Here is a 20,076-nt window from a genome sequence, read left to right as displayed (position 1 = left end):
CGAGAAAATTGGATCGCTGCCCGTTATTGGACCCAAGGGAGGGAATGGAAAGAATTGAAGGGAAAGGAGGCGAGTCTTGTGGCATCTTTAAGGAAAATGGCTGTGTGTATGTGTGTGTGCGTGTGGCTTTGTGAGTACGTTAAGAATCGGATCGGTTCGGCCCGTTGCCAAATCCTTTCCTTCCTTCGAAGCGAATCTTCCGATTGCACCCAATTACGTTTGATTTACAGCTCACCGTTTTCTTTCACTTTCCGGTGCGCAATTATACACCGTCGGCAGCAAATCGCCGAAATCGAAAGCAATTTATTATCGGACATACACGCCCAGGGACTCACGCCGTGCCCGGGAGACGTGCAACCGTCGCCACCGGCGTTCGTTTATCGTTTATATCGTTCGTGTTGCTTAATCTTCCCGGTTAATTCCCCAGCAGCATCTTCCAGACGTAGCAAACGAGTGTTGTGTTGTGTCGTGCTAGGCCAGGCCTCGAGTTTCGTGTGTACGTGCGTCGGCTTGCGGTCCGGTTGCAGTGCAGCGTGCCGCGGAGAAGTGCAAGTGCAGTGTCGATGAGGTGCCGCCAGCTCAATTTGCGCCGCACGGTAGCATTGGGCTGAGGAGAGGACCAAGACGAACGAAACGCCAGAGCCAACCACCGCCAAGGGTTTGCATCGAGAACCTAACCCCCCCGCAGGGCTCAGCATCCGCCGGCTGTCGTAAGCTTTGAGACGAAGCGTGTTGAAAAGAACAAGAAAAAGCGAGGGGTGAAGTAAGGCGAAACACTCCGACGAGAGCGACGATCAACATGGGCGCACGGTACGTGCTGTTCGCGGTGTTGCTGGTGCCGCTGGCGGTGCTGATCGGGGGCGCATACGGTGGCTCCTGCCGGGAGGCCACACTATGTTGCAATGGGCGCGACTCGTCGTGCGTCGTGCAGAAGGCCCCGCTGAACGCGATCATCGAGGACCTGAACGATAAGCCGTGCTACTGTGATCACGCCTGCCTGAAGCTGGGCGACTGCTGCGACGACTTCAAGTCCCACTGCGGAGGTAAGTGTGTTGGGCGATTATCCGATTTACCCTGTTTTATGGTGCCGTTTACGGCGTGACGGAAATATCCCCCGCGGATGGCCCGATTGCTAGGTGATAGATGCTCACGGTCCAAACGATACCGATTAGTCGTCTGAACGTTGCGTTAGCGGGTGTGAACAGGTTTTACACACATTTGAAAGGTCGTTCCACTACAAATTACAATGTATTATGTAAAAGCGAGATAACATTTTTCCTTTTGATGCTTCGCGTTTTTCCCTTCGTTTTTGTTTCAATTGATTGATGTTTATTGTACTACTTTGTTCATTACATAAAATTTTGATAAATTTAAATTCATCTTAAATATTTGGGTTCATAATTGTTTAAAGCTTTTGAGATAAAGAAATTGAAATTAAATATAAATTTTCTGATGATTATATGCAGAGGTTATTCTTCTTCTTCTTCTTCGTCGAGGATTTACACCAGTAGGGCTATTGAATCCAGCTTCCTGGGCGTTCGCAAGCTAATCTGGTGACATAGACCTCTATTAATGTTAAAGGACCGGCTGCTAAGGCCATATATATGCAGAGGTTCTATAAGGAAATATTGTTATCATAACGTAACATTTCTTTTTGGTGGTTTATTCGATTTTTAGTTTTGATTCGCATTAAAAATTGATTTTGTATCGAAATTAAATTGTTTGCTTTTCGATATGTTTGGGCCTCATTTAATGGAACCATTAGAATATTTAAAAGAGATTCAATACGGACATTAGAAAACTCTTCTACAACTAAATTAATTGTGGGCAATTTAGTTGCGGTTTTGTAAAGCCAACTTGATTCGAAATCAAATAATTTTACACTAGAATTAATTTGGAATCTTGCTCGAATGCGTTTGAGTTGTCTTTTTGACCGCCCTTTTAACACACAATAATGAAAAGGAGCATCAAAACTTCAAAGGCCCTAAAAGATAGTCAACAAATATACTAAAAATAATAAATATACTTCAAAAATACCATGTATTAAAGCATTCTTCGGGTGGTCAACTTGGTTCACAGAGTCGAACAGAGAAATCCCATATTTTCGTTTTTGGTTTAAATTTTATGTAGGTTTAAATTGTAAGAAAAGCCTTGTTTTTTCATTTTCAGCCGTTTTTGAGATATTAGAATCGAAAATTGTGTTGCGATGTTTGGATTCTAGTGTTAAATTTGTCACTTTCACGAGCAATTTTTTTACATTCTGAATGGATAAATGGAATGGATAGGTAAATTATAACAAAACTCTTATGTTTGAAAAGTGTCGTACTACTTATAGCGCAACACTATATAAAGATTTGAACCTGTCACAAATGCCGTTGGGCTGTTGTTTAACTTGGCAGAACAATCATCTAAATTGTCTGAATAATTTCCTTTGAAGTGTCATAAGAACATTTTTAATAAAATAATTGTACTGTAGTTAAAATAAATCTGGTATTTAAGCTCACCTTCACTTAAATGAGCGTGTTATTTATTAACCCGATTAAAACACTGGAAGAAAGGAACTGCAGTTAATACGTCGGTCCATTAAAACAAAACAAATGAAGAGCGTTTGGGTTTCATCAATCACACTAATGCCACGATTAATCAACGAGTGCATTCGCCGCTTTCTTCGAAACTGCATCCCAGGGACCCATCCCTTCCAGCTGTAACAGCATCGCACACATTCCTCGGGTCCTTAAATTTCCACACGATCCCCATTTCCCATCGGACTGCCCGGTGTCAAGCAAATATAAATTACCCACCGTGGCATTAGATCTCTGCGCCAAAATGATAAATAAACGCATCGAGCAGAAAATGGGCGGTGGCGAGCGCGAACTTAACGGAGCGTACGACGGGCGAATCGATCGATTTGTCCGCTTTCCATTAATCCATTCCCATCGACCCTTCCCGACCACGGTTGAGTGGAAAAAGTAATTGGAAAGTTGGAGAGCAGGGCAGCTTAAAATTACTTTTGCAAAACATTGGGCACTGGAAAAGGATTAGATGCGTGGAATCGTTTTTCTTCCCCGGTCCAAAAAGCGATCAACCCTTCTTCACGTTTCGCATGAATACCATTTCCGGGGGGATTTTTTGGCGGGCAGATTTGTTTAGTATGGTTTCTTCTTTCTATTTTCATACATTCTTCCATCGTCCACCCACGTTTCCCAAGTTTCCCATCATCGAACAGTGGGTGTTTCTGTGGTGTGGAGTTTCTGAGGGGGAGAAAAGGCAATGATTGCATAATTAATTGCCACGTTGAGCTATGAATCACGCGGGGTTCGGCTACCGCAACGGGACCATCATAAATCAAGCACTCAGCGGAGCGATATACGCGCGGGAAACCATCAGGTCTGCCGCCTCGAGCGACTCCTCTGCTGCTGCAACGTGGTGCAGCATATTATTTTTAGTGCCCATTTTCCGATCCATCAGGGCGTCCAGCACAGAACGGCCCGAAGGGTTTTGGAATCGTTTTTCCACTACGTTTCTCGACCGGTTGCGTGTACGATGCGCTCAGGTCGCAATGTGTGTGTTTTTACGACAGAGCAAATTTAGGCAACTTTTCGATATTTTCCCCCCGGTTTTTAAATGCCATATAGCGCCCTTCAGAATGACACAAAGCATCCATGCTAATGAACGGGCGGATTGTAGCAATTGGGAAATCTATGCACATCCGGCACGATAGTCAATCATTGGTCTTTGGTAGTGGTACTCATGGATGGTGATTGTGAACTATTTTCGTAGGAGCCTTTTTGTCAAAACATTTGATATTCATTAGAATAAAAGTGCTGTAGAGTAATAGTTAAAAGTATCTCAAAAAACGGCTTTGCCATTCATGTGAATACCGAAAAAACCCCTCTGATTTAAATGGTTCGCTCTGTCTGCAATGAATGTGTATGTGCATTCATCTAGGAAAAAAATTGCCTAACAGAGAACCCACGTTCATATGCATATATTGGCCGTCCTACATTATCCCCCATTATTTATGGAAATGTTCACCGTCCCAGGGCACAATTTATTTGCATCTAAAACATCCCGTCATACCTTCACGCCTCCTCGGGACGAAGAGGGCGGGGAGGGGTCTTGCCGTTTCGGGATGCAGTTTCATCAAAACGACAGACGATGACCCGCAAATGGTGACATACAACCGATGGGGCTGGCAAAGTTTTGGGGCGGGTACTCGTGATTTTCCGGGCCGGTATGTCATAGTTTATGAATATGTTGATGCAAAGCCGCCCGAAAAACAAAATCGCACCCGGAGAGAAAGAGAAGGGGGGGGGGGGGGGGGGGAGATGGAATACAAATTCCGTATGAAACCAACGCGAGCAACTGAGAAATAAGGCAAAAGCAACTAACCCAAGCCGTAAAATAACCATTTCCGGTGCTTTCCTAACTAACTTCCCGTCGGATCCCGTCCGTTACCATCAGCATCACCAAACGTCACCGTCGTCATCTTGGGCACGAAATGAAAATTCAGCAAAAAAACAAAAAAAAAACACCGCCTGCGCTTTTCTCCGCAAAACTTTTACATCGCACCGCATCGCCAGGACCAAGACCTGCGAGCGAACGAAACCGAAAACCCTAGAATGCAAATGAAAATGGTAATGGCAAGCCCGGACGCCCAGGTGAAACAAAGGCCCCAACGCCCGCCTTAAGACCTCAGCAGCGATGTTGTCCTTCGGGTTCGACATTTCTACCCGAAAAGGGAACCAGCTAACCCTGCACTGGGGTGTTTTGTTTCCCCGTTGATTTCCCGACCCGTCGCCAAAAGAAAAACCGGACAACTTTTTTCGAGCCACCAGGCAGGAGGTGATGGAAAGGGTTGGAAAATATTCTATTAATGTTGACTTCGTTTTTCATTATGACCAAATTTTCCCCTAGTACCGAGCCATCGCACCGTGAGATTTTTCCGTCTCACTGTCTTCGGCCCAGCTGGTTCGTTGATTGGCGAGAGGAGAAACAACCGGAAGTTTCAATAGATCCAGTTGCTTCAACTGTCAAATTATACAGGCAGATGTTTACGTTTCTGATCCGGGGGGCTCAAGATATTTCAGGGCAGAAAAAGGTAGAGCTTATTTTATTTCGCTTTGCAACAGAAAAAGAGTGAACAACAAATTGTTTGTGTTAACGAGAGATCTTTAAAATGAATTTGGAAATATCGTTAGAACTAAGAAGAAGGATCAGAGAATGAACCAAATGTTCTCTACTTTTTGTTTTATTTTGGCCATATTCAGAACCTTTCTCAAACCACACAACAGAACTTTCTCAGGGTCCTGTACCGTGGAACTATTTTCCTTTTTATTAACAATCTCATTACGCAACCACTCTTTGTTGGCAAATTGGAACCGTCCGTCCATGGCGTACGAAGGACCAGTCTCTTTCATGGAAGTTGTTCCATTGTGCCACTGCGCTGCAAGACATCTGACTTCCGGGCTTTATGTGCGGTCAGTAAGCTACCGGGCGAGGGGACACAAAACTCATTGCATTAGGACGATTGAAAGAAAATGCAAATTTTCAATAATTCATCACAATGACGTACGGTGCACTGAATTCCTCCGCTCGAACTGCATCCCAGGAGGGTGGGCGGAGATGTACGTGCATGCAATGTTGAAGCCTGGGGCTTCCGTCACCCGAGGTACCTCCCGTCCTGCGATTTCTCTTTCATTCACACTGCTGTACACGTGAACGTCACAAGGTTCGGTACAAAGAAGAACGAGCTTCTTGGGATAAGCCCGGTTAACGAACAGTTGATGATTTGACGATGAGCACGTGGTAGATGACGGATGAGCTGCATTCGTGCGCCGGCCAGGAAGCTGACAATTTCCATCACAAGCTGCCGACATTTCCGCCCACCTCGTCCAATGGCGATGGAATGTCCAGCATGCTCGGTGTTTCCCCCTCGGGGCGGGTTCGTCCAACGAACAGCTGTATGACATGCATAATAATAATTCAATATTGTACTAATTCTACTTATGCAAGTCCTCCTCCTCCGGCACTTCACGACTTCGACGATATTCCTCTTCCAGCGGGATGAAGTGCTTTTCACTCGCCAAGTTCGAGAGCAAGCCAGCCGGAAGGACCCGCCGGGCAGGCTCGGAAAACAAATAATGGAACTTCCCGACCACCATCATCGATAGCAATTTGTTAGACAAACAGTTTAACTTGAACTTCATGATAATGAAGGTTGTTTTCAGTCCCGCCAGCCGGCTCGAACTTTATGGAACGAACGGCCTCCAGCGTGTGCCGTTCTTCAGTCCCCCAACGATTTAGAAACGCACAAATCCCCCCAAGTGCTACAACGGACAGTTGAACAATCGTCGCGAGAAAACGCTCCCTGCGCCACCGAACACCGATTTCCGGCCGGATGGAAATGTTTTACATCTAAATTACACTCTGTTCCGGCACGCTGTAAATAATTTACGTTTGGGCGAGAAGAAAAAGACACCGAAAATGCTACATCTCATCCGAAGCCAGTGGCGCATAGGTCAGACCTCGGGGATTTCGGATACAGCTGGGGTGGTGAAAATGTTAAAAACACAATTTCGCTAGTGCTAGGTTACGTACTTCTGCACGTGCCCTACCCAGGTTCTGGTACCGTCTGCCAAAATTACTTAAAATGTTAAAGTATTTTTGTTCGCTCAACTCTCGCAAACTCGCGGGCCAAGAACCGTTTGGCGTAAAGTTCACGCCAACCTGATTTGTAGTCTGCTCTGCTCGGTGGCTTCAATTTTTTCTCGTCGAAACCCTGACGCTAAGTCGCAAAACCCATAAGGCTTCGGGGCAGAACCGCCTAGGAACAGGCTAGGAACAGAAAAGATGCTGAAAGTGTGCGGAAAAACTCTTCAACAAAGCGAACCAAAACCGGCAAACCCGCCTGAACTCGTGGAGAAGCGGCTCATTTGCAATTCTCGTAAGTTGGTGGATTGCTTAATATGCGAATATTGGCTGCAGTCGGCTGCGCCTACGCGTGCCGGCGAACTTTTCTGTCTGGCTCGCTCAGCCAAGCTGGAGTCGATGAGCCGCGCCTGGGTTCGGCGAAGCGGGGAGTACACAGCATTAGAGGCCGCCCCTGGTTGCTCGTCGAGTTCCTCCGGCCATTGAATTATGCATGAGCGTATGGGATGGATGCGCCCTACGCGCGCATCTTGCCAACCGCAAAAGTTTTGAAACAATCCACGGATGAGGAAGATTGGCTGGCACTTAAAAGCAGCGGGCTTCACTTTGTCGAATACAGTTTATCTCATTTCGGGGTTTTGATCCTTTCAGCTCTATATTCTTCGCTCGAACAATACGTTTCTTGTTGTTCTTACTTCAACACAGACGAATAATGAACCGGATATATGCGATACATCCACGAGTTTTATTTCATTTAAGCTTCCTATCGATAACATGTACCAAAACGCTTTAAAGCACTCCAAAATTATCAAACTAATCTCTACCAAACTAAGTATCACGAAAATTAAAAGCTTAAAATCGTTCCCAGAAGAACCCTGCAGGAAATGCAACGGAATCCAGTACATTTACCCTCGAAGTTCTCCCTGCCATGTTTTAGCAACACACTTTTTATCCCTTTAATTAGTCCCATCGGACTGTCGGGAAACATGCCATTGCCCGGCACGTCCACGATGCAAAAAAAGAAAAAGAAAACTCTCGAATGGAGTGCAAAATGGTGTCCCGTGTTTTGTGTCACCCTTTTCCAATGGCACGCCTGCCCCGCAAAAGGATGCAGTACAATGTTGCTTCATCCGGAAATGTGTGTGTGTGTGTGTTTTTGTTTCTTGTCAACCGTTTTTTTTCTTCCCATGTTCGTTCAACTTTTACCAGAACTCGCCGTCAGAACGATGGTACATATATGCAATATTCATTTCAAGTACAGCGTATTCTGTCGGGATCAACGTCGAACGAGGTCAAAATGGGCCTGAAGAGCCGTAGGGCCATGGCATTATACATCTTTTTATATTTTTCTTCCCTCCACGCGGGTGCTCTGGTTCTACGTGTGTGCTAACGAATCGCGGGACTAACATCGTTAGGAGAATTATCATAACGAAGAGGAATGCTAAAGCGAGTGGCGTTGCACTAGCGTCGCTAAGAGCTTTAATTAATGAAAAGGATTTTAATAGAAATTTACGCGGTGTTTTGTTTTTTTAATACCAATGTAATTCCCTTTGGCGTTTAAATTGTTAAAACACAACACAAAAACCGCCATCTGGTTGTAAACTACAACGAACGAATTTGTTGCGTGCAAATAACTTTTAAAACATTTAAAACTTGTTGAACACCACAAACTAACAAAAAAAAATGGAAAGTTGAAGGTATTCCGTAAGCGTAGATTATCGTTTTTAATCTCACAGGCAAAAAAAAACAGAATCATCCTGTTTTCCACGATCAAAGTAAAATGTTTCATAATTTTCCACGTTCAGTTTTTATTCCCATCCTGGATTTCCTCGCAAGTTAAGAAACAGTGAAGCATTTGTTAATCGTTTGGACGAACTTGTTGGTTTCTTGTTTTAAAACATTCAGATATTCATAAATGATTTGTATATTAAAACAAACAAGCAACTGATGACGATCATTGGTTTCTTCAGTACAATACTCGATTTCAACCGAGACTTCAAAAAAGGCTTCAGTTTTTAATAGAATCTAGATGGCATAGACTTAGAAACGTAATAAGAATTATTGTTCTAATATAACCAAATAGACAGTGAAATTCCAGATCGATCCGCACGATGTTTCCATTCCAACATAAGATTCGATGTGCCTTACGTGGGACTGAAGTTTTCCCCCCCGGGACTACTGTCACACGCATGGCAAGATCCTATCACAATGAGGCATTGGTTTGATGTTGCCATAAGCCTTTGAGATGGTTTCTACCATCAGCGGTTTCCAATCGAATGCCACCGCGTACGAAGGCTTTCCGAACGTTTCCAACGTGCTCTACCATCAGAGAACATCAAAGCGTTCCTGCAAGCGAAGGAAATTGTGGTATCTCCGATAAAGGTTGAATTCCTGCAATCGTTATCTGATGGTTCGAGGCAAACGAGCACAATGGATTAAGGCGTCAGCCACATGGTATTAATTTACAACCATAATTTTCTAAGCCGCTTCGCTAGCAATTCCTGGGCGAATGATTGTACTACCACAGTATGGTCGCCTCACCCGTCAAACGTTGGCGATTACTGAGCCTGGTACTGGCCATGGCCTGGTTGGTGGAACAAGAATGAATTCTGTTTTGTAGTAAAGATTGAGTTTATGGTTTTCAGGTGTAAAGAAATGGGAACATTCCTTTTTAACACGGTGTTCCTATCGAAATTGAATCGTAAAGAGCCGCGTCTGACATGCCGCGAATCATTCGTGTCACGCCCGGCTCGAAACGCGACCGAACCACCTGTGCGTGACCACATGCCAAAACGTGACAGTACGGCTGGGGCGTAGACCCGGCCGGTAGACATTCCATCAGATAAAGTGTACCTTCAAACGAGCGTGTAATCTCGTGTCCATCCATCAGAAGACATCCCTTTGCGGGAAGGTTCCAGACAGCGCACCACGGTAAGCGTATTCAAGCGATGGCAGGATTTGTCCGGGCTTCAGTTTTGTAATTCGCAGCGGGTCAATCACCGATTCGCATGCAATGTTGGCGATGTCCCGATCCTCGCCCGGGCGGAGTGACGGCGGGGAATCTCCACGGTGCCATGCTAATCATAATAAAGTGACTAGCCCTTCGGGTGAATGTTTACGGCGAATAAAAGGTAATAATATTTCATGCCTCGTAAAGAAAGGTGCTGAAGCCCCGCATGGCCATAATCAACCTCATCGGCTTACACGGTGTTTGGTAAGTCGGGGTGCTGCGGACAATCCTCCAGAACTCCAAACCCAACGTCCACCCCCCATTCTGGTACCACCACGGTGTGATGCAGATTTTCCCTCGACCATTGGGAGTCACACGATGGACTCCGGGGAGCAATAGTCGGTGGAAGCGAATCGAGCCAGCTGCCATCAGAGAGATAGAGCTGCGTGCTTCGCGAGGCAGCTGTCATAAAAGTTTATATCTGTCATTTCCTGCACTCCACTGAGGTGTGGGCCTGCAGAAGCAATTGCTTTTTGCGAAAACACACACGCACACAACACACAACACACATAAAAATATGATGTCCATCGCATCGGGCATTGCTGGAAAAGATTTTCAATCCCCGGACAAGCTGCACCTTCCTGACGAAGAGCGTAGGATGAGCGTACTAAGTGTCGATTATTGTCCATCACAATCAGCAGTCGGGTCGGATTCTCGAGACTGAATGGACCAACGCGATGTACTGTACCTTTCAGACCGCTCGGGGCTTCCCGCCATTGGAAGACATTTGGAACCGAGAGCTAGTCCAGAAGCGGGCGAGAGTGTTATAGTGCAGCCACTTCCCCATTTCGATAAGTACGTAAATGGTAAAACAACTTCTGGCCCTAGTCCTAGCGCCCTGTACTGTTGTTCTTGGCCAACCTATTATGGGACGTGTTACAGCACACTCTTCCCAACCGCCAACCGGACTAGGAAGCGGCTGTTTACGTACCGGCATGTGGCGAGTAAACAATGGGGGGAAAAGCTTTTGCGCACACAAGCACCACTCGTCGTCGGTCCGGCTTCGGGATGTGCTTCGGAAAACCGTTTAGGGCTCGTGTGTGGTGGAGCAACGAGTGCGAGCTTCCGGAACCGGACCCGTACCCTCCAACAAGTAGTCGGACTCATCGACCCAACGAAGGGGACCCGGGGACTCCACGCATAAGTGAGCCAATTCTTCCTCGCTCGGGACAATGCTCTCACCACAAGACGTATCGGATATTACATAAATAATAAGGCCGGAAAACAATAGCCCTTGGGTTATTCGCCCTTGACAGTGCCCGACGGCGCAATAAGACCGACGAAGGAGATGCACTTGTGTCAAGCCACCCTCAACCACCCCGAAGGACGGTTCCCTTTCCGCCTGCCGGCAGTCAAATGTGTCGAAGCGGGCCCCGGTTCGTCGGAAGTCTCTCGGTGGCAGTGTTTTGCCATCGTGTTTGTCCTGTTTTGTTTCCATTTATAGCCACCCAAGGTATTGGGGCGCTTCCTGGCGCCTCCACCGGTGCTTTCGTAACTCAGCGTTCACGTCCCCTTGTAAGGGAACGCACCATAATAGGCAAACATCGCGGACGACCGGCGACGCCATTACATAAAGTCCTCGAAACAGGGGCCATCGGGTGCGGCGGTCGGGGCAAAGGAAAATTGCAGATTTTTATTGATCGATCCGACTCATAAAAGCCAATGGTGGAATGCTCTTCTTTTGCCTTGGGATGGTTTCGAATTGCGGATCAAATCACAAGTTATTGCCAACCTGCTGCCGTTTGCTGTTTGTGTCTGTCTGTGTCCCCGGGAGCAGTTGGAGTTGATTAATAAAATTGAATATAAATTGAAAAATGTTTTACCATCGCGGTCGTTGCGACCGTAATAACTCTGAACAAACAGTTTGTACGTTTATGTTCTACGCGGTGCCACCAGGATGAGGTAAGCTTTCTTTGCTCCAAATAGAGGTCTCTGTTTTGATGATATGTCCATTGGTAAACAGATGAAATGAATATAGAACCCAACTGTTTGCTTTAGCAAATTTAACCCCAACACACAGTGAAACAGTATTGCGAAACAAAAATGGTTCTACAACCACAAAACCACAGCGCTCTTTTTCCATATGTGAGATTATTCTACGTCGGTTGTGCCGGAAATGAGAAGCAACAATGCCGGAACGAATTTACCAAACCACCAACAGGACATTAAGAGTGAACCCATTCGTCGCAAACATTTTAAACCTTCCTTTTACAAGCTCGCAATCGCACCGTGGTGTATTGTCTTTTTTGTGTATGTGTTTTATATTTACGTCCACCTCATTATCAATTCATTCATGGTCATGTTCTCTTCCGGTTTTCCTTTTTCGTTTCCCCTTTTTCCAAATCTAGTGATCGACTGCATCGTGAGCGAATGGGGCCAGTGGAGCGAGTGCGACACGGCGTGCGGAAACGGGATGATGTCGCGCACCCGCATCATCGAGCAGAAACCGCAAAACGGTGGCAAACACTGTCCGTCGCTGGTGCAGAAGCGCGGTTGCCAGGGACTGAAATGCCACAATCATCACGATCGGAAAGCACTCCGTGGTAAGTACGGTGCCCTCTCCGTTCTCTTTCACATCGTCAAAATGTGGCTGCTGTGGCGGCGGGATGCGAAATTGAAATGACTTTCATACATTCACAGTGAATCCCGAAAGCGATGGTACACGCACAAGTTTTAATTTTGTCCAATAATTCTGACCACAAACTCGAATCCTAACCTTCAAAATTTCAAGAAACATTGAACGGACACATGAAAAATCTCCAAACTAATTAAAATAAATTCAAATTGGTCTATAACGTACGGAAACTGGGCAACATTTTAAAAGCAAAATTACTAAATTTGACTTTATAACAGAATTAGTAAGAAAAGATACAAAAACATAGTCGTTATGACTAAGAAGTACTAATGGTACGCGTGTATGGAGACGTTCATTCGGAAAAATTGAACAATTTGTAATTCACTCTTTATTGTATGCTTTTGATAATGACCACTCGCGATGATAGTTTAGCACAGAATGCCATTCTATCTAGACGAGCTGTCAAACGTCCGTGCTGCCAGGCCGTCCGGTGTGTGTGCTGTCAGTCAGTCCGTGCTGCCAGCTACGCCTGGGCTAACATTGCTGCCGTTGCATATATCTTCTTCTTCTTGGCGTAACGATATCTTGGTCATGCCTGGCCCATTAAGGGGCTTACGAGACTTGTTTCCCTGTTGTACGTGGATAGTCAGTCCTCTCGTACAGAGGAGGGTCCGGTCTCGGTTGGGATTCGAACCCACGCCGTCGAGGTGATGAGCCCGGCGCTCATGGGCCGATTTTCTAACCGACGCTACCGCTCGGCTGTCGCGGACCCCCGTTGCATATATAACATTCATTATTAATGAATGGTCATGTAACATTTTTAGCAATCCCTCGGTGACATTACCGGTCTACGAGAAAACTGATTAAACTTGTAAAAGTAAAGGGAAAGTAAAAAGAAACATTCTGGTTTTGTGGAATAAGCTAGAACACTTACAATATCAAGCTCGAGAAGAAACAATTGTTTAAAACGTCACGGGTCAAACGGTGGAACGTATACGGATGACTAAATGCTTACTTTTCCATTATTTGACGCTCGTAAACTTTTTCCTTGTCATACTTTACCTTGCACATAAAACTTCGACGGGGCTCCGACAATGATAGTTGTACTAACTTTTTCGAGAGTAGCTGTATGCTTTTCCATAGTAAATGAGAGCAGTGTCCTTTGTGTCTGATGAGTTCTATTGCTAACAACAGGCTATGGCTTACAGGCGACGTCAGCAAAGAAAAAACAACACTGGTTCGTTATGTACATTTTTGGCATGCCGAGACATACGTCACTGGAATGGAAATGTATTGCCCCCAAAACGAGACAAAATGGCAAACGTAGGGATGGCCGAAGCACGGCCTCGCTGGGATCAAAGGATCTCTTTTTTTCGTTTTGCGATCGGTTAGCATGATTTACGAACTATTGTGAAGCTCGGTGAACTTGTTTTTGTTTTCGTTTTACAATTCACTTGTGAGTTGCTAGAATTGGCTGCTTTCAACCTATATGGTACTCGCTTCCATTTCATGCGGATATTGTTTCCGAATGTGATCGTTTTTCAACAAGTTTTTTAACTCTTCGCTGAGTGTGCAAAGGGTCAAAGAAACTTTGACGATGACGTTTGCAAGCCCTTGACCGTTCTCTTACCCCATCGCTGCCCATTTTGAGCTTGTTACTTCCACAGGGCTTATTTTTGTGTTACCTTGTCACGTCAGGACGAAGTTCGGTGCTCGGACCGAGTCTCCGAAAGACTCGGCGTTTGTTGGCCAAATTTGAAATTGAACATTTTATCACGCATGACAATCAATAGCTGTCAGACTCGGTGCTCGATGTTACTCCCCATTTTGTTTTCGTGTGTGTGTGTTTTTATCCTCGCTTGCCCTGCTCGTCCTTCACAGCGGGACAAACCTGAGTATATTTTACAGCCCACATGCGTGCGTGCTGTTGGAATTGTGTTCATCTTCGTTCTCGTTTGTTTGTTTGTTTTTTACTCCGAGATGGCTCGGCACGGAAACTGCCAGGTTTCTCCTCTCGCTGTTGGTTGGCCCAATCCAATGATTGATGGCCACGGTCGGTGTCAAAGTTGTTCTGTAGTCGAATACAAGGGACTCCCGCCAGCCGTGTCTGTATATTGCACACGCCGTTCGGATTCGCGAAGCTCGTTTGTAACGGATCGGAATGTTCCGGGAAAGATCCGGGCAAACGTAAGCCCTTACGTGTTTTATTTCGTTTTTTTTTTTCGTCTACTCGTTTTGCTTTTCCCGTAACGCCATTGACGGGACACGAAGGTTCTGCGATGCCGTTGGATTTTGTAAGCCCTTTTTTCCATACGAGAGAATCTCCCCATCTCCCACCACCACAACATAACCACCACCAGCACCGTTTGGATCTCGGTTTTGGGTGAATTAAATTTATCCCACCCAAACAGATAAAACCGACGGACACCGCAGAACTCTGGCCCGGTTGGGCAGTGATTAAAAGCGTGAAGGCCCGATAGGGCGACGACAGCGATTTACATTTTAATAGACTTTCTCGGCGCTGTGTTTACCAGGATAATAAAGCTGTTTGATCAGCGCGATGAAGCTCCGGCACGTGCGCCACGGTCTGCAGCTTAATTCGAAGCCCGTTCAGCAAAGCGAACATTCACCAAATTCCTATCTCCAACATTCGGTGGACGTTGCATACGAGGATAAAGAGTGTAGGAAAATGGGCTTCTTTTTTATTGCATTTCCAGTTTCGTAAATCGTTTTATTATTAATGTTGAAACATCGTTTGATATAGTTTCTTTTGCACGAACTCGTTAGCTATCAGCAAGTGACTGTTTTATTCCTGTGAATTGAAGTGTTTTTAACGATTTAAAATGCATGTAAACGCCTATTAATATCAAGTTCGTAAAAAAATTGATTCACAAACCATCGATGTGAAATTCATATCAAACGTTAATTTGATAATATTTTCCAAATATCCACCAATTTGGTTTTCCAACCGTGAGTAATTAATTTCATTTATTTCTTGTAACTTGAATTGATTTAATTGATGAGAAATGGGTACGTTAACAACTTAATTGGTTTTACTTATCAATTTTCATTTTGTTTTTGCAATCCAATATGTTAGGATAAGCAAATGCAATATGAAATCTATAAAATTTATTTCGAACCATGATTTTCATTTCATTTTATTAAACAAGTTTTTAATCCCTTTGACACGTAAATCGTTGCTTCTATAAGTAAAAGTCTCAATTAGGGCTACCAAATAGTGAAAACTTACAACGGGATCAAACTCGTCCAGTGTTACGCAAGAGAATTAAGCAATTGTGTCAGTTCGCTTACAAATGAAAGGAACTCCTATCTTTAGTTAGTTTAGCAGTTTATCCTTTCTTATTTGTAACATGACAGCCTTCGTAGAGGTGCACCACTGGCGGAAGGGGTTTGTTGCATCAGTTCTCCTTCCGCCCGAGCCACTCACTAAGTCCATATATCCTTGCATACCTGCTGCAATTCCGCGTGCAACGCTGGGTGCATTAGATTAGTGTCCATATTTCAGCGGTGGTCCGCAGTGCACAACATTCGCGGTGTCGTGATTTCGAAGCACGAGGAAACACTATCAATCGGGCGGCAGAAACACTGCACCGTTCGGGACGGGAAAGCGGGCGATGCCTGCAGCTTACCGCAGCCTGATTTATTGGAGCAAAATCGGAAAGGATGCACCGGGCAGGCCTTTCAGCACATCGTCTCGGTCGGGCGGCGTTGCACCATTGCAAACCGGGTCAGTCGGGTTCGCTGGCTTCCCTGTGCACCTTCCAGAGCAGGACGAGCTACGTCCACTGGTCAGACCCAGTCTCCGTCGCGTCGGTTCGGTTGGCTAAAATAATCAAAAACTTTGCCTGAGTGGAGCTTGATTGCAAAGCTGCCACTTTCACGACGCGCTCAGCCCCGACACAAAAACGAGAACCGACCACCAACCACCAATAACTGACGTGAGGGAAACCTCCGAAAGGACGAGGGGAACCGGGACGGGATTAGATTTTCCATCCGCTTTTCCAGCCCGTTTGCTTACCCGTTCTCACGTTGCACGCGCTGATGGTATGTTTTCCCTCCGTTCTCTTCCATTCTCTTCCCCAGAAACTGCCCTCCTCCTGCCGGCCGCCCTCTCCAAGAGCCGCCACGAGAACGACACCAGCGACATCCGGCGAAATCTACGATTGCGCTACAAGAATGCATTCAAGCACAACCGAGGAAATGAGTAAGTAACACCGACCACCGAAGGGAACGGGCGGTCATGCGACAACGGGGCGGGATGCTGCTGGGTGCAGTGACTTATCGATTTGTAACCATTTGCGATACCCTCAGCTTCCGAGCGACGGGCGCATTCGATTACTGGCGTCCAGTTTTTCGCCTGCACTTGAACGCGGGACGATTAATGGAACGACGATTCTGCGAAGGACGTAGATTTCTCTCGAAAGCCACATTACAAACAAAGGCGCCAATTGGTTTGAAAGTGTCGTTCTAGATGAGCTTTACTAAGGCACATCGAATCTTTTCATGAAACAGTGCACAACACTTTGAAATTTAACTCTTCGTTTTCGTGGCTTTGTCTGGTTTGATCGTTTAGTGAAACAATTACATTTAGCAGCATTCTACTTCATCTTTGTTTTTTGTATGCTGTTTTTGTCTTTTCTCCTCTTCAAAATCGCCCATAACGATGAGTTAAACTGCACTTATCATAAAGAATCATATAATGTTTTATGAGTTTGAAATTTAAAGATCTCTATTTAAACTTTTTCACGATCTTTTGATGCTTTGGAAATTAATTTTATTTGCATTAAAATTATTCAATTGAAGAATTGCAGTCAGAGTTCCACAGACAAAATATTTAAAGCGGTTCGGCCGTCAGATTTACCTTGTTTTAAAATTTATATTTCAATTTTAGTTTTGAAAAATATTGTTCTAGAGAATATTTCAAAGATAAAAGCATTCATCGCTCATTTCAAAACATACACAGCCTTCATTGAGTGAGTCTTTGCACCAAAGACCGCTACCCTCATATGATAACTTTTGGTAAAATCTAAAGTACAATTGAAAAAGTTAAAAGAAACGGTTGGACTATCAGAAGTTCTTAGATACTACCGAGAAGTTATGTTCCAAATGAGAAAACTTTTATTGTTATATAACAACTCCAGAGATCGTGGGTGAACTTAAAAATCAAATTGGGTAAATCAAACTTCTAAGAGAGAAAATTCTTTTATTAGACATCCCCAATAAACTGATTGTTGCCTTTTTTTGACAATTAAGCTAAAGGATAATGGCATTGAAAAGAATCTGGATCTAATTTCCTCCAACCTTCGCCCTAGCAGCTCGTGATAGTCGTAGGCAAACAGAAGTAAAAATTAAGTTAACCTTCGAAAATGGGTTGGTTTCATTTTCGGAAGCTTTGCACCGACTCATCGCATTTGGAAGGTCGTCAATTCCTGCCCGTACGTGACCCTCCATGACCCCTTTTTCCTCCCAGCAAGTGCGTATGAGTCGGGTTTCCGGTAGCTGATCGGTAGAATCGAATCTCAAAGTGTGGTGGAGTCACTCCGAAACCGGGTCGGTACCTTATGCGTACACCGGTACCGTTCACCGGGTTGACACCTCGAGTTCGGCCAAGCAACAAGCATCGGAATCGACGCCGTCGTCGTTACGGTCTCGGTCACGTCCGACTCGGCACGTACTCGACATATTTGGGATCTCGGGTTTCAACCCCCGAGATGGCGGGAAAGAAGGTTTTCGATTACGTCGGCGAGTCTTTTCCCGTGTAGTTTGCCGTCAAGCGAATCCGGCGCTCGCTTGGCTGTGATATGATGCCACTTGTTGTGCGACCGTATTTTTTTTCTTCGCCGTATCTAACGGTGACTACCGTTTTCCCGGACGAGCTTCCAAAGCTCAGGAAGGTATGGAGTGTAATATTTTCGCTATCAGTAATCAACCAACGTGTGTGTGTGTGTGGCGGTGGAGCAAAGGTATTGAAATTTCATCTCCCCCTCCCCGGCAGGCTCGAGGGGATGGAGATCCAATTTTCGGGAAAACCGTAATCATCTATGTTGCCACGTCGGCCTACGAAGCTGGCTGTTCCTTTTACTGTCTGTATGTTTTCCTTTTTATCGTTCAAACCGCAGGTACTGCGTCGAGTTCGAGGTAATCAAGGCGACCAAGGCGTGCCATAAGGACAACACCTACCGCGGGCTGGCCGAGGGCGAGCGGGTGATCGTCCGCTGCGACCTGGAGGCCTTGCATGAGGACCGAAGCGCCGAGCCGCTCGCGAGCAACTCGATCCAGGACGAGGACGAACCGGAAACGCCCAAGTATCGCTGCCGGGGCGACGGCCTCACCGGGCGGAACACCCGCTTCACCACGCTCGCCATGCCCGCCTGCCGGGGCAAATGGATGCGCCTCTCGCTGGGCCAGCCGAAGAAGTGCCCCTCGAGCGATGCGCAGTTCATTTTCGTCTAAACGGCTCCAGCTTCCATTTCTTCCAATCTTTCATCGCTCCTTACACCCTCTCTCTCTCCCTCATCTGCACACAAATACCCTCACTCTCTCTCCCTCCATCGGGCGTCTTCCGGGGTTGAGCAGTACGGAGCTTCCGGGAGCTTCGGTCCAGATGACTCTTCAGCAGGCAAACGACTCCCGGGCATATCACCGCGACCGGCTGGAGCGAACCTGGCGCAGCGAAAACAAACGGCTAATGTAATTCTAGGCGTTAGTTATGGTTTACTTTTTCCGTCTCGAACATCCCTCCCAGGCCACGCTCGTCAACCCAACCCAACCCAACCCATCACCATCATCTTTCACTCCCACTTTTTCTTCATTAGTCATGTGTAAGGCGTATAGACGTAGCTAATGTATAACTAACAGACACACACACAAACACACACAATTAAGTAAACACCGCAATCTTCTCTACCAACCCGAACCCAAAACACCACAACCGGGCAGAGGTTAATGACACATTTAAAGAAAACCACAAGAAAAAAAGGGCTACCGAGTATCCTTAAGATTAACACTAACGAATAAAACAAGAAAAAAAAACACACACACACGTAAACACACGCAGATTATTAAAGTTAAGAAAACGAATTCAAACAACAAAAAAAAACGTAACGGGCGGGGGAAGAAGAAAAGCCGTTCGGGAACGGAAACGTGCCAGAGCGTTTTCCGATTGTTCACTTTTATTGTTTGCATTTGTTTTCTCTTGCGAATAGAGCCACTACAGTTTACTCTAATCTTGCGGGGGAGTTTTTCCTCGTTTTTGTTCATTTTGAGTTTTTAGTTTTGAGTTTTTGAAATTCTTCGTCCCGCCCACTCGATGGCGTTCGTTTCGACTAACTAAGAAGTCTTGTAAGAAACCGATCACACGGAACGGCCGGGGCCCGTAAGAGGAGTGGCACCGCCGGTATTGCCGCCGAGCAAGAGCATCTACTTAACTGTAAATAGTATTTTATTAGACTATTTTTATATGCCATTAAGCCGGTTAAATAAGAAACTGAAGTATTTATTAAAAATAGGGAAAAAAACGACAGACAACCGTGTTACATTTATTAGGGAACAAATGTAAAATCCGAAAGTTGGAACTTAAAAAGGTAAAAACCGTTTGGATAAAAAAGGTAAAAAGTGGAAGACGAGGTTCACGGACGGAGTTATGGTTTAAATATTCAAATCAACCATCACGGAGATGCCTTAACGGCCTCGTCGATTAGGTGTCTATGTTGGCCGTTACTACCAACTATCCGCACACGCCCGATTTGTGCCGTCGAACCATCTGTCAAAACTCGGAAACCGTTCGGGGCCATTTGCGAGCCCATTCAATTATGCCAAC

General features: G+C 45.5%; 1 protein-coding gene across 1 annotated transcript; it reads left to right on the top strand.

Moving 5' to 3' along the window:
* The first annotated feature begins 799 nt into the window (after nucleotides 1-799).
* Nucleotides 800-18,710, top strand: LOC131288076 (somatomedin-B and thrombospondin type-1 domain-containing protein). Its single transcript, XM_058317174.1, has 4 exons — nucleotides 800-1,043; nucleotides 12,010-12,204; nucleotides 16,341-16,461; nucleotides 18,377-18,710. The coding sequence occupies exons 1-4, from the start codon at nucleotides 800-802 to the stop codon at nucleotides 18,708-18,710; spliced, it is 894 nt and encodes a 297-aa protein (XP_058173157.1).
* The last annotated feature ends 1,366 nt before the right edge of the window (nucleotides 18,711-20,076 follow it).

The sequence above is a fragment of the Anopheles ziemanni genome, chromosome 3 (genome assembly GCF_943734765.1).
Source record: "Anopheles ziemanni chromosome 3, idAnoZiCoDA_A2_x.2, whole genome shotgun sequence".
In the NCBI taxonomy this organism is placed as follows: domain Eukaryota; kingdom Metazoa; phylum Arthropoda; class Insecta; order Diptera; family Culicidae; genus Anopheles; species Anopheles ziemanni.
Note: the sequence above shows the minus strand (reverse complement) of the source record. Positions and strands in the feature narration are given on the sequence as shown.